Consider the following 15128-nt stretch of genomic DNA (forward strand, 5'->3'; position numbering starts at 1 on the left):
GCTCCGGGCTGCGGGGGTGGCGCGGCGCGGGGAGGGGCGCGGGTGGGGGGAGCGGCGGGCAGGCCGGGCATGGCGTCGATGGCGGCGGCGATCGCGGCCTCGCGCTCGGCGGTCATGAGCGGGAACCGGCCTCTGGACGACCGGGAGCGGAAGCGCTTCACCTACTTCTCGTCGCTGAGCCCCATGGCCAGGAAGATCATGCAGGACAAGGAGAAGATCCGCGAGAAGTACGGGCCCGAGTGGGCGCGGCTGCCGCCCGCGCAGCAGGACGAGATCATCGACCGGTGCCTGGTGGGGCCGGGCGCCCCGGCGCCCCGCGCCCCCGGGGACCCCGGGGACTCCGAGGAGCTGGCGCGCTTCCCCGGCCTGCGCGGGCCCACGGGCCAGAAGGTGGTGCGCTTCGGGGACGAGGTAGGTGCGGGCGGGGCCGGGGACCCTCTCCCCTCCCCTCGTGGCCCCTCCAGGTTGCGGGGGTCCGGGCTGGCAAGAAGGCGCGGAGATGGGAGTGGGCGCGAGGGGCGTCCCAGGGCCGGGGACGCGGGGCTAGGGGCTCCCCAGGGGGAGTTTGAGAATCGCCGTGAGGAGGGGTCTTTGAAGACCCTCCATCTAGACTTGCTCTGCTGGGCCTCACCGGATCCAGAGACTTCTCCGAGCCATAGGCTCGGACCAGAGTGGAAACGGCAAGGAATTTTCAGCCAGCCGAACCTGAGTTCTGATCCACTTTGCTACTTGGCTGTATGGCCATGGGTGACTTAACCTCCTAGAGCCTCAGTCCCCACCCCCCTTCCTGGTGTAAGCCGGAGATAATGATACCCACCCCGTGCCTGCCAGGGAAGGCGCTCCGAAAGTTATATGTATTAATGTTAATATTTGTGATGAGCTGTATGGGGCAGGTGAAATTGTCAAGCAAGATAAGGAGAAGGAAGAGGTGCCTTCCAGGGTTAGGAGGCAAAACCGAAGATGTTTCCCTAAAATGTTTTCCGGGTGAGCACGCTGTGCAGCTTTGGTTTGGGGTGAGCACAGAGCCCCGTTTTTCCATCAAGAAGCTAAGGGATGAGTTTAAATGGGCTCCAGCAAGCCTTTGCTACATATAAGGGCATGTCTGCATCTCTGATCTGGACACTGTGCCCACACTTCTAGAGGAGAGAAACACTGTAAACCGTACAGGAAAAAACTCAGGGATGCCCCCTTCTAAGTCACAGAGGCCTGGGTGTTCAGTGCCGCTTGGAAACTTGGTCTTTTTCTTTTCTTCTTCTTCTCCTTCTTTGTTTCACTGAAGCCTCTTTGGTGCCATTAGAATTTGCACTGTGCCTGGCTGGCCTTTCACACTGAACTTTTACCATGAAGGGGTAAGTCAAAGGAGCAAGAAGTCTAAAAAGAAGTATACAAATGAAACCCGCATTTGTTAAGGCTGTGAGGCTGCGCTTGGCAACTTTTTCGGAGGGTGTCGTGGACTGGGGAAGGAAAAGACGGCGAGTTCTAAATCTGATTTTCAGACTTGGGTGTGCTGAGACATTTATTAGTACAAAATGTTTGCGATCATAAACCCACTTACATGTGAGGGATGTGTGAAATGCGCTGGCACCACTGCCGCCTTCTGACTGAATTCAAAGAAAAGTCTCCATTGCACTTGAAACTCGGAAGGCTTTGCCAGGAAAAACGGGTGTGGTAAACTGGAGGCATGAAAGTATAGGTTCAAAATGTATTTGAGAGCTGAAACATTTTCCGTGTGAAAATCCGCACGTGTATGCAAACGTTTGCAAGTGTGTGTGCTCAGGTTCGAGCGATGAAAAAACATGCATTCTCTCTTTGGAAAAGTCATGAGTAAGCACGTATGAGAGGAAGTAAACTTGTAAGTATTTAACAGATGTTGGAGAGTGACTGTCATTTGTCCTTAGCTTGGCGTCCGGCTAAGAATACCCGCATGCCTGCTCATCATTAAAAGGCCCTTGCCATATAAGGGCTCAGTATCACTGATAAGGAAAGATGTGGCCAAGTTCATTTTGTGCTCCAGTTCCTTAACTGGGTACCACACTGAGCTGTTTCGGAGTCTGTAAACCCAGTGTGATTTAAAAGCAAATGGAACTGTTCAGTGTGGGACCTGCATGCTTCTCCAGGAGCAAAGCCGCCCTGCTTTTCCCACAAAACGGGCTGGGAACGTGCCCTGACGTGGCTCTGACCAACTTTAGCGCAGATGGGCAGAGAGATAGAAGACACCAAATTAGAGGAGGGGTACTTAGGAACATTGCCCGTGGGGTATTTTTGCTTGGGGTGGCTGTGTGGAATAATGGGACTAGGGGGTTTAAAATGCATTTCCCGAGACCTGGCAGGAGGTTGGCCCCAGACTAGTTGGTGGTCCAGGAGGAGAGCTGTTCATGGAGAGGGCTGGCTCCTAGACACAAGGGACGATGGATGGAGACGGGGGTGGGGAGTGACCGTGGGTAGGCTGGCAGACAGAGTGGCCCAAATAGGTGACCCAGGTTTGTCCAGAAGGGCCCTAAACCAGAGTGAGTAGGGCACTTTGTTCCTTCCCACTTGATCTGTCTTCTGGTGTCCCAGGGGCCTCGGCAGCCAATCATGGAATGGGGGACAATGCTCTCCAGGGCCCTCCAGCGTCCTACCCTCTCAACTCCCCCCCCCCCCCCACCCCCGCCCCCGCATTCCCTGCCCCACATCTTCAGACAGACCTCTGATGGCTTGGTGCTTTGAGTGAATCAGCTCTCTCTGGAGCCACTGTCTGACCCTAGACGATGAGCAGGGACTATTTTTAGTACTTCAGCGAAAGATTACCGGCCTCCTGGCTTTTGAGGCCCTTTCCTAAGGCTGAAGTAGGAGGACTCTGGGCTTTGCAGTCAGTCTTGAGTTTTGGCTCCCCCAGCTTTTTGACCGGGGTGAAATCACAGACCTCTCTGAGCTTCAGCATTCTCGCCTTTGCGATGGGAGTGACATAAACAGGATGAGTAGAGAGCGAATGTCCACGAAGGGCCTGTGGGCTTACAAGACGGTGAGAATGCCATTGACCCTTGACCAACATGGGTTTGAAGCGCGTGGGTCCATTTATATGCAGATTTTTTTCCTGATCAGCACAGTCCTGTAAATGTGTCTTCTTTTCCTTATGAGTTTCTGCATAACATTTTCTTTTCTCTTACTCTCTTGGAAGAATACAGTAAACACACATAACTCACGAAATACATGTTAATCGACTGCTGATGTGACCGGTAAGGCTTCTGGTCGATAGTAAGCTATTAGTTAAGTTTTGGGGGAGTCGGAAGATTACATGTGGATTTTGAACTGCACAAGTGTCCCTAACCCCGGTGCTATTCAAGTGGCAACTGTATTAGCCCGTCTCTGTTTCCACTTACAAAAATCATTATTGTGAAATAAACATATTCTTGCTGCTGCTAAGCCTGGGGTTGTCTAGTCGGGGTTGGCCAGTTGGAGTTGTCCACGTGAGAGGGAGCTCTGACCTGGGGGGCTCTGGTGCTGTGCTTTGGGGCACGTATTTGAAGCTTTGATTTGCTCTGTCCACAGCCTGGCCATGATGTGGCCTGTCTCCGGATCGGCAGTGACATCGGCCTCAGATTGTGCCACCCCACCCTTTCAGCTACCCTGAAAGGCAAAGACATCACCTGTTTCTCTGAATACCCTGTCCCCCGTTGCCAGTAACATTTTTGTATCCCACATTTTAAGTCATATGTGACCAGCATCTAGTCATTAGAAACCTGATTGTGTGTGTGTGTGTGTGTGTGTGTGTGTGTGTATGTGTGTATAAATATATATAGATAGATAGATATTTATATACACACATTTTTTTTTAACGTTCATTTATTTTTGAGAGAGCACACAACAGAGCGTGAACAGGGGAGGGGCAGAGAGAGAGGGAGACACAGACTCCGAAGCAGGCTCCAGGCTCCGAGCTGTCAGCACAGAGCCTGATATGAGGCCGGAACTCTGGAACCATGAGATCATGACCTGAGCTGAAGTCAGACGCGTAAGTGACTGAGCCACCCAGGGGCTCTGAAACCTGATTGCATAATGATGGCCATCGATTCTGGTGGCCACGAGTATGGTCAGGGGGGACTGCTCTGTGTAGGACTGCTCAGCACTGTGGCATCTGTGTTCATTTTTACCCTCGCTGTCTGTACAGAGAGAAGACCAGGGCTCAGATCCCCCCCCCCTTGCCGGGATGACCAGCCTGGCACAGGAGGAGATTGGCTGCCTTTGTGCATTGGCCAGGAGGGGACCCGTCAGTTTTCAGTTTTTACTTCCTTGGGACTCAATTCGGCAAATGTTTCTCAGCCTATTATGTTAGAAACGAGAGGCCCTCTGGCTTTAGGACTGCTTAGGCTGCCCGTAATTTTCACCACCTCCTTTAAAAACTGCCCCCTCGGGCATACGATCTTCGTACAGTTTCCACGCAAGGCCGCCAGCCCCTCCTGCCCCCCCATCCTGTCCCCAAGCAGCTCCTGTCAGAGAATCTGGAGCTCCTGCTGGCGACATACGTCTCTCCTAGCAAAAGAAGCGGAGTGTCCCCAGACCTGGCTTCCATTCCGGCCATGTCACCAGCAAGGCGACCCCTGCTCAGGGCGTAGGTCTCCCTCCATGAAATGAGTGGCAGTCCCGGCTTGGAGCGACATAGATGCTGGGACATGCCCTTCTGGTCCCGTACGTGGTATGAACGTTAAGGCGTGTTTGCAAGAGGATGCCTTTCGCAGTCCGACTTCCCCTGCCACCCTCTAGCAGTAAAGTCTGGGGAATGGCTTACTCTGGGAGATGAGAAGGTCTTCGTTTTAGAAGGTTTTCGAGATCACCCAGTCTGCTTCTGCTGCTTGCCGTTATCAAGTAGGGGGGAGAAAAAAACCCCCAAAGCTTAATGTTTGCGACCACTCCCAAACCCCTTGCCACCCGTCTCGCAGGATCTGGGTCACGTTCTAGGCTCCACACAGGGACCCAGCAGATAAGCCTGGAAATTTGGTGTGTTGACTTCTCCCGGACCCACTTGTGCCTCCCGCCTCGAGTAAAGTAGGTGAAGCCGGGTAGGAAGGGTGTTGCCGTGTGCCAGCCCCCAGCGACCCTGATCTGGATTTTGCACGTTGCAGAACACAGAGGTTTAGGGCCCTGGGGCCACACAGCGCCACCCCCTCTCGAACAGCTGAGCAAGACCAGCCGCTGTGGGAAGGAAGTGTCCCTCCTGGGCACCCACCTCCGGCCCCCTCCCGCAGGGATCTGGGGGCTGGCTGGCTGCCCCCTTGCCCCCCTCCGCCTTCACCTCCGTTTCTGGGGCTGAGCCTTGGCCTCCCTGACTCCCTTGACACCCTCTGCACGGCCTGCACTTCTCGGGCCTCTGGGGGTCCATGCCTTGCCAACCCCCCCTCCCCCACCCCTTTCGCCCTTGCTCCCAGCCTTTCCCACAAGTGATTGCGGGGGGGGCCTCCGAGGCCAGGGGCTCAGCATGGAATATCCCGGTTCGGCAAACCTGGCGAAGCTGCTGTCTGTGCTCAGCGTCCTCGGGGCTTTTTCCTCCTCCTCAGGGTGCAGGCTGGCCAGCCTAGATTTTTTTCTTTTTTTTTGTTAAGTTTATTTATTTTTCTTAGTAACCGCGATACCCAACTTAGGGCCCGAACTCAGTGACCCTTAGATCAAGAGCCACACACTCTGCTGACGGAGCCAGCCAGGCACCCCTTGCTTGTGTCTTTTAAAAAATTAACTAATTAAATTGTTACAAAATACATAAAATCGTGTACCTGTACGTTACTGTTAAGAAATCCAAACCATGCAGGAGCAGCATTGTGAAGCAGTTGGTAGTGTCCTTCTAGAACTTTCCTCAAGTATTAACACCTTCATCAGGTTTGAGGTTGGATATGTGATGGCCTGACAGCGGACCCGTAACGTGCGCGGACCCCTCTGACCCTTCCCCTGGAGCAGTTTGGTCTTTTCTTGTTTCAGCCTTTGGCAGAAAATAAAAAATAAGAAACTAAAAAAATAAGGGGGAAATCTGAGAGTTGCTTTCTCAGTATTTGGGATTTGTTCTTTAAGGAAGGTGGAATGTGTAATTACGATTCCCACCTTCTGTCTGGTAGAGCCAGGCATGTTTTAGAAAAGATGACAGGGCCCACGTGGCTTTTTGCATCCTGGGACCTGGGTTTCTGTGCCCCGGCTCTGGACAGGAGTTGAGAATGTGGCCCTGAGTTCAGATCCGTTTCCTGGGCCGCGAGGGGGAGGCTGCTGGGCCTCCGCCTCACGCTTCCCCTTTGGGAAGGTTCTTTGCCGGGATTAGCACCTGGCCTGCTACCCCACGTAGGAGAGGAAGGGTACTGAGCAGGTGGGCCCTGGGAGCTAAGGGAGCCTGTGGTCCTCTCCCTGGCTCCTGTGGGAGGGTGTGCAGGGAAGGGGGTGGGGCAGAGCTGGGAAGCATGTGGGCAGGTCTGGAGTCCTGTCTCATTGACAGCAGTCATTTTCACACTCTCAAGAGAGTCCCTTAATTCTGGAGAAGAAAATCCTTTTGTTTTTTGTTTTTTGTTTTTTTTTTTAATAATAAAGACCAGATCTGTCTTTTTTTTTTTTTTAATGTTTTAATGTTTATTTATTTTTGAGAGAGAGTGAGAACAAGCTGGGGAGAGGCAGAGAGAGAGGGAGACACAGGATCTGAAGCAGGCTCTGTGCTGACAGCAGAGAACCCGACACTGGGCTCGAACTCAGGAACCACGAGATGATGACTTGAGCCGAAGTCGGATGCTTAACACACTGAGCCACCCAGGTGCCCCTAGACCTTTCTGTCTGTTGCCTTCAAACTCTCTTCCACCTCCCCCTGCTCGCATTACCGCCGTGGCACCCAGCTTTCGTGTCTGACTTTGTGTTCCCTGTGGAACCTGCCCGCTAGTTCAGTCCTAGCTGCCTTTCCGTTGTGGGGACTGAAGTTTTGTCCTTGCGTTTATGGAAACCCTCCTATCTCAGCAGAGTTAAATATATGACACGTCAGAGGGAAAAGCATCGATCCCATAAATAGATAAATAATGGTCCCTAAAAAGAAGCCGTTGGTTGAAAGAAAGGGCATATTTTAATCGTTCTTCTTCCTCACTCCCCTGTCTTTTTTTTTTTTTAAAGTAAACTTTGTTTTCTAGAGCAGTTTTAGGTTGAGAGCAAAACTGAGCAGAAAGTACAGAGATTTCTTGTATTCTCCCTGCCCCCACGTACACACAGCACCCGCACCCCCACCAACAGCCCCGCTCAGAGTGGTGCACCTGTTACCTTGGATGAACCCGCACTGATGCATCAGCATCCGCCAGAGTCAGTAGTTCACGTTGGGGCTGACTCTTGTGAGCATTCAGTGGGTCAGGCCAAACGTATGACAACACGTAGCCATCATACGGCATAGTTTACCGCCCTAAACATCCTGTGCTCTGCCTGGTCGTCCCTCCCATCCCCAAGCCCCGCTCTCGGTACTGTCTCCATAGTTTGGCCTTTTCCAGAATGTCACGTAGTTGGAGCCAGAGAGTCTGTAGCATTTTCAGATTGGCTTCTGTCATCGAGTAATACGCGTCGCAGGCCCTTTCACAGCTTGATAGCTCATTTCTTTGTAGCGCCGAATAACAACCCATTGTCTGGGGGAACCGCGGTGTATTTATCATGCACCTGCTGAGGGACATCTCCGTTGCTTCCCAAGTCTTGGAAATTACGAGTGAAGCTGCTCTAAACATCCGTGTGCCGGTTTCTGTGCGGATGTAGGTTTTCAACTTGTCTGGTTGCATACCACGGAGTGGGATTGTCTCACCCGCTTCTACCGTGCTGCTGCTGACACAGAACAGCTCCCCAGGGCCAATGTGCTCCGTGCTGGATGTGCCGGGAAGCCCAGACCACGTGACATCACTAGAGGGCCGCGACAGTCAGCGACAGAGGGGAGTTTCTGTCCCCTTCTCCAGGCTCTGCCGGCTGGGCCTGATTCCTCCGACCTATGGTATCTCACAGTTTAAATTTTTTACCTTTAAGTCAAGGTGCCACCATCTGTCAACCAGAATCTCCTCTAATTTAGGGACTTCAGGAACACAGTGACGACGTGTGGTTCCAGTGAGCACCTTGCCATGTTCCAGGATCCTGACACTGCTTCTGAATTACTCAAGGAGCACGTCTATTTCTGGGATGCTCGGTGGTTGGGATTCTAACTCCCGTTGGCACTGAAATTTAGCCAACCGTGCACTGTATTCCTACGTTCTGAGGATGTTCTGACTCCAGCAGATGAGAGTGTTTCGTCCGTAACGGTTGCATACTTCTCGTAGGTACGCAACAGCGTCGTTAGAAATGCAGCTGCACTCGTTTCGTAGGTCATCTTTGAATGCATATGGAGGAATAAGGGAATGAATGTTTTCAAATGCGAATTGCATTATGCTGGAGCCTTGCAGCATGTCAGGAGACTGTTCATTTGCCTCGGGTGATTATACTAATGCGCAGAGCCCTGGTCTCGCCTTGCTCCAGAGTAGGATGGGAGAAAGCTGGCCCAGACGCCCCGGGCTTCTCGTGAGAGCAGCTTGAACCCTGGGTGGGTTTGGGAGGAGGTCCTGTCTGGGGATGATGAGAGCCACCTAGCAGTAGTGACTGAGGGCACCACTGCACGTGGTGTGGAGTGGGCAGACAGAGGCGGGCCCCTTGCCCCGGAGGTCCGCAGGTGCGGGCAACCTGGGGTGGCCCTGTGGCCAAGCGCTCACGACGTGTGGGGAGTCTGGCGTCTCGTGATGAGCGGAACCAGGTAAGCCGCCCCGTGGAACGGCGACATTAGAATTACCTAGGGAGTTAGCGTTGTAAAACTGGGGCAGATGGGACCTGCAGGTTCTGCCGGTTGTAACAGCATCCTAGGGGACGCCAATTTACAGTCAGGCCCGGGAACGGCTGGGGTACGGCCCCCTTGAGAGTGTCTGGAGTCTGGTGTCTGTGATCAGTGCCTGCGTGAACCCCAGGCACGTGGGAAGGAGCCATTCCCATCGAATACCTGGGACAGGTGTGCCTGCCACAGAGAGGGTGCAGTTTGTTCGGGCCAAGGTGGCAGACAGGCCCCCAGCCTTCAGAGCGGCCCAGGGTGTAGCCTAGACTTCCCAAGTGCTGCAGGGTCTCAGAAACGGTTTTTCCGATGTTCCAGGAAAGGTGCGGCTTCCTGTCTGCTGGCCCTTAGTGGCCTGGCCTTGTGCGGTGGGAGATCAGAGGCCACCTCAGATAGCCCATGCCTCCGGGTCGGCCTCCTTCTTAGGGTGGGCCTGTAGAGGACCTAAGGGACACCCAGCGCAGACAGTGCTGTCCACAGGTGCCATCGATCGGCCCCACACGCTTGAGACACCACGATAAAATTCACTGGCCCTGAAAGCGGAAAGAAAGTTACAAAAGAATAAATGCTCAGTCGTGTCTAACCCGGTTCATTAAGAGGAAAGGTTGATATTTGTAAAATTTCACCATACTTGAAGTCAGTTTTAAGTCCAGAGTTTCTCATTCCGGAATAATTTTAGAATAGTCATGACTTTTACGGAGAAATCATTCTCTGGCCACGACTTTTAACCCGAAGACCTTAGGTAGTAGCCTGAGGCACCACGGTAATTAATTAGGAAGTGCTGAGTTTTGAGCATTCTTGACTTTTGTAGGGTTTTTTTTTTTTTCAGGGGGGACATTTTTTTTGAAAAACAGATTTTATTTTTTAGAGATAGGTTCTTAGCAAAACGAGTGGAAAACCCCTCCCTCCACACGTGCACAGCCTCCCCCACTGTCAATATCGGCCGCCAGAGTGGGACGTTTTTTACAGTGGATGAGCCTACTCGACACATCGTTGTTGCCCAAAGCCTGTGGTTGACATTGGGGTTTATTCTTGATGGGGCACGTTCTGTAGGTTTTGAGAACAGGATCCATCGCTACAGTATATGGTACGGAGTGTTTTCATTGCTCCTAAATCCTCTGCGCTCTGCCCTCTCTCGAACTCCAGCAACCACAGATCTTTTTACTGTCTTTGTGATTTTGCCTTTTCCAGAACGCATACAGTTGGACTCATCCAGTACGTAGCCTTTTCAGATCTCTTCATTGTGGGAGAATATACATAACATAAAATGGACCCTTCTAACCATTTTTAAGTATACGTTTAGTATATTCACACTGCTGTGCAGCCATTAGCACTCTCTATTTCTAGAACTTTACCATCACCCGTCAGAAACTCTGAATCCAGGGCTGCTTGGGCGGCTCAGTCGGTTAAGAGTGACTCTTGATTTCCACTCAGGTCATGATCTCACAGTTCGTGGGATCGAGCCCTGCGTCAGGCTCTGCACTGAAAGGGTGGTGCCTGCTTGGGATTCTCTCCCTCCCTCTCTCTCTCTCTCTCTGTGCCTCTCTCTCTCTCAAAATAAGTAAACATTAAAAAAAAAAAAAAAAAGAAACTTTGAATCCTTTAAACAATGATTTCCCATTCCAGCTGCCCCCTGGTGAGCTCTGTTCTCCTTCCTGTCTCCGTGAATTTGCCTCGTCTGGGTACCTCAAATAGCTGGCATATGACATCTGCCCTTGGGTGACTGGCACGTTCATTTAGCAGAATGTCTTTAAGGTTCATCCAGGTTGTAGCCTGATTCAGAATTTCCTTCCTTTAGAAAGCTGAGTAGTATTCTGCTACCGGGTGTGTTTGTCCCATTTTGTGTGTTCATCTGTTGACGGACGTTTGCGTTGTTTTCACGTTCTGGCTCCCGGGCGCGTAACTCGGCCGTGCGTACCGGCGTTCGAGCATCTGTTCAAGTGGCTGCTTCGTGAGATCATGATCTGAGCCGAAGTCGGATGCTTAACCGACTGAGCCACCCAGGCGCCCCTAATTCTTTTAATAATAGTAATGGCTATGTTTTTTTTTTTTTTTATTTTTTTAACATTTATTTTTGAGACAGGGAGAGACAGGGCATGAACGGGGGAGGGGCAGAGAGAGAGGGAGACACAGGATCGGAAACAGGCTCCAGGCTCCGAGCCATCAGCCCAGAGCCTGACGCGGGGCTCGAACTCACAGACCGCGAGATGGTGACCTGAGCTGAAGTCGGACGCTTAACCGACTGAGCCACCCAGGCACCCCAATAATGGCTATGTTTAACACCAGGTTAAAAAATCCCTAAACCTCTCACAGTCCACTTTTGCGTGGGTTGGCGCCAGCCCACTCCAGCCCACGGCTGACTGCGGCCTCCGAAACGGGGGCCCCACAGAGATCTTAAAACACTCTGGCCTCCATTCTTTTCCCAAACAGTAAAGTAAATGCCGGAGATTTTGTGCAAATATGCATTCTGGTACTACGGGCAGAGAATAGACATTCTTTTTTATTTATTTATTTTTTTTAAAGTACTTTCTCCATTGGGAGGTGAACATTACGTTGGGCGAATATTTTCCAGCAAGAGCGAATCAGGGCCTCTGGGATGTCACAGGAAAGACTAGTTGGTGCCTGTGCATCCGGGAGTCCTTGGAGCCACGTGGCGAAGAGCAGAGCCTCCCACGTGTTAATTTCCAGGGGCTGTGTGTCCTGTGGCTCTCGGTGGCTTCCCTTCTGCTTTTTGCCCTGCTCTTTTGGGATCTAGTGACTTCTAGGCTTCTTCCTGTGCCGTGCTGCAGAGAGGAAGTCGTTTCCAGAGAGATGCGGCGCTGTCTCTGGCACAGACCTCCCTCGTGGAGAGGAATTTGACTGTGAGGGTAGCTCTGGGCCACGACCGAGCCCCCACTCCATGACATCCCGTGGTCTAAGCGGCAGGCGTGGTTTGGTGCTTCGATCGTTTCCGGTCTCGGGCACTAGGAGGGCTGGCGGGGGCGCCTTGCAAGCAACCCCTACAGAAAGCACGTGTGGGCATCCACCAGCGCATGCCTGGCCACGTTTTGGTTGCCTGCTGGTCATCGCGGGACTGGAAGAAAAGAGAACACTGTGTGTGCCCGCACCGCCACTCTGCAGTTCTGAGGCCCTTTTGCATCCAGCTGCCCGGGGAGCCTCTTCCCAGCGCTGGAGCGTGCAGCCTCGGCTGACATCAGAGCTTCCGCAACATTTGTGCTCGGCGTGTTTATTCTTGTTAGGCGTTTTAGTATTTTTATGAGCTCAGGATTGCAGAAATCTAAGGAATTTGCCCCTCGACTGAGTTTCTTGCTGGCCGCAAACAAAAGACTGTTGACCTGACACCAAGTTGGGGAGGGTTCACGGTGGGACCCCCTCTCTGTCTTCGACCCCCTTGGAATTTCAGCTAACATGGGCTGCAGCCACTGGTGACTGCTAGCTCACCAGGCTCCCGGCTCGGTCCGTGCTCCTGTGAGTCTGCGCTCATTTTCCTTGCAAAGCCAAAAAGCTGTGTTTTCATTTTGGCCGATCTCAGCCGTGTAGCTAATGTTTAAGGCTAGGTCATAGCCCATGATAAGGGGAGTCCGGCTCCAGCATGCCCTTGGCCACTGGGTCTGCTCCCTTCTGTGCTCTGCCTGCCCAGTTAATGTCCGCGCACCTCCTCTGTCCACTGGGGCGGCCCCCCTGGGCTGTCCCACCTCGGGTTGGAAGGACCACATTTGCCAGTGGATTTCCCTTTCCTTTGCTCCCACAGCTCCAAATCCAGAATAAATGATACGTAAGTGCCATGAGCCTCCTTCACTCTCCCCACGTAGGAAAAAAAATCCTTCTTGTTTTATTGTTCTAGGAGGAGCTTAGAGCTTCCTGAGCTCATAGACTTTGGGAGACTTTCAGGTCCTTTGGCTCGGCTGTGCCCTCCGCACACACAGGCTGGGCTGGACGCAGGAATCGCCTGCCGCTGAAGCTAGGCCTGCAGCCCCTCTCTCTTGTCACAAAGGCCCGTTGGTTCACATTCCTCCTGGTGGCCCACTTCCGTTTTTGGAGGGACAAGAGTTTGTAAACTGAGTTTGTAAACCTGGGGTTTAGCTGGAGCTCCAAATGGCAGGGCAGTGGCCCACGTTCTAGCTCGTTAGTAGTTTTTGCCCTGAGAGCCAGGCTCATGGGGCCGATGCAAACCGGCCCAGAGGCTAAGGTGGGGACAGCGCTGCTCCCAAAGTAGGGCATCCGCAGACCCAGAGGGGGGACAGAGCCTGATGGCCTAACTCTGGGGGTGGGAGCACCTATGGGGGGAGGACCTCTCTTAGCGGGGGTGCTTTAAGCAAGGGCCGTCCCAATTTTTTTTTTTTAATATTTATTTATTTTGGGGGAGAGCACAAGCGGGAGAGGGACAGACGGAGCGGGCTCTGTGCTGACAGGCTGACAGCGGCGAGCCCGCTGTGGGGCTCGAACTCGCAAACTGTGAGACCGTGACCTGAGCAGAAGCCGGATGCTCAACCGACTGAGCCACCCAGGCGCCCCCAGGACCGTCCCAATTTAAAATACTTTAACCCATTTTCAGCGTGTCCCAACTTTCGGTTCCGAAAATATCCCCAGCGGAAGCAGGCACAGAGGAGACGTTTGGTAGCACAGGAAGACGGCTGGGGGCTCGGAGAGGGTAGCCAGGAAAAGGCGACGTTCCCCTCATTTGTTCAGGCCAGTGTGCAAAACACGTTGGATCCGAGGTCAGATTCTCAGTTCCGGTTCTGGAGGGCGCTTTCCATCGTGTGCTGCTGGGGAGCGTGGGGGTGACTTCAGAGCTCTCCTTACCAGTAGGCACCTGTACTAAATGGGGATGTTCATTGATGTTGCCAGTCGGCCCTTTCGAGATCTCTGCTGGGCACATGGTGGGGGGGGGGGGGGCACGGAGCCTCAGCTGCACTGGCTTTGGCTGGAGGGTTATTGCCTGACATTCTGTTCCCATGTTGATCGTTACAACAGCCCTGCAAGGGAAGCGTGATTCTCTTCTTCCAGATGAGGAAATGGAGGCTCCGAAGGCTGCCTCATCTTCCCATAATGTCTAGTCCTCCTAGAGCTGAGGCTCAATCTGTAAAGCCCCTTCCCCTTTCTGCTCACATCCCGATCATCGATTCCCTCCCCCTCTGCCCCCCCTCCCCCAGGGCCTCCCTCCCATTCATTCACTGAGCCTCCTTTGGGTGGGGGAGGGGCATGCCTGACCACCTCCAAAAAGGTGAGGGTGAGGCCAGACTGAGAAGGTCAGTGCAGTCTACGCAGAGCACCCAAACATCAGGCTTGCTCCAAGCCAGGAGTTGGGATGAGTCCTAAGTCTTACTTACCCCGTGGCCTTGGGTGGATGTTTGCATGGGGTATGTTTGGGTTTGGGCTTCATATTTATTCTCGCATTTTTATTTCAGGACATAACTTGGCAAGATGAGCACTCTGCCCCTTTCTCCTGGGAAACGAGGGTGAGTTGGGTTAAATTTAGATTTGTTTGTCCTTTTGAAAAAGAATGGCGTGGTTGTGTATTTTTCTCGTAGCTCTCGGTGGACTCAGAAGGCGGAGGCCCCACCATCCTGCTGCAGGTGATGCCCCCCTGCTGGTGGAAAAGGAGAGGAGGGGAGACCGTGGAGATGAGCTAGGAAACCTGTGGGGGGGGCATCGTGACGGAATTAAAGTGGTCGCCCCTTGACCAGGACCCTGGCCGTCCTGGGAAAGCACAGTCAGCCCCATCCGGGGCTTTCTCTGCTCCTGGCTCTGCTGACCAATACTCAGCACCTTAGTGGGGGTGCTCCGTAAAGCAAAGCTTGGAGAGAAGCTTTTGAGGGGGGGCAGGCGTTATTAAAATGAACTCAGGGTAGGGGCGGGAGAGGGACAGTGGCAGAGATGAGACTGCAGATCTATCAAAATTGCCTGCAAGAGTCTGCCTGGAGGCGTGACAGTCCTGGGGGCGGCAGGTAGGGAGGAAAAAAGGACATACACTCTTGGAAGCCTGTGAAGTTGATGAGGCAGTGGATACACATGGACAGGTGTTAGCGGTACAGTGCAGCTTGGATCGCTAACCCCTAGTCCCTTGTTCACTTTGATGGTGATGATGATGATAGGTGATGATTATTGCTAGAGTTGATTCATGGCGTCAAGCTTAACGGACTTTGTCTATTTCCCCCCCCCCGTCCTGCCTTGCTGCTCTGGTAGAAGTGTGTTAGTAGGGGGCCAAGCAACCAAAAGGCAGGTGTCTGTAACGCAACTAAAACGAGCAAGAGTCTAGAACGTTTAGTGCTGCGTGTCGGAGGGTTCTCCCCATAATGGGGTGACGAGGACGGCAGTG

General features: G+C 52.9%; 1 protein-coding gene across 1 annotated transcript in view; it reads left to right on the forward strand.

Moving 5' to 3' along the window:
• Positions 1–40: 40 nt before the first annotated feature.
• Positions 41–15128, forward strand: part of CUNH1orf198 (chromosome unknown C1orf198 homolog) — a 28566-nt gene continuing 13478 nt past the window's right edge. Inside the window, exons 1-2 of the mRNA XM_040464960.1 lie at positions 41–411; positions 14218–14268. Of these exons, the coding sequence (XP_040320894.1) occupies positions 70–411; positions 14218–14268 (393 nt within the window). The 5' untranslated portion in view covers positions 41–69. The remainder of the gene's footprint in view (positions 412–14217; positions 14269–15128) is intronic.

Source organism: Herpailurus yagouaroundi, unplaced genomic scaffold, assembly GCF_014898765.1.
Source record: "Herpailurus yagouaroundi ecotype Mexico unplaced genomic scaffold, PumYag 530, whole genome shotgun sequence".
Taxonomy (NCBI): domain Eukaryota; kingdom Metazoa; phylum Chordata; class Mammalia; order Carnivora; family Felidae; genus Herpailurus; species Herpailurus yagouaroundi.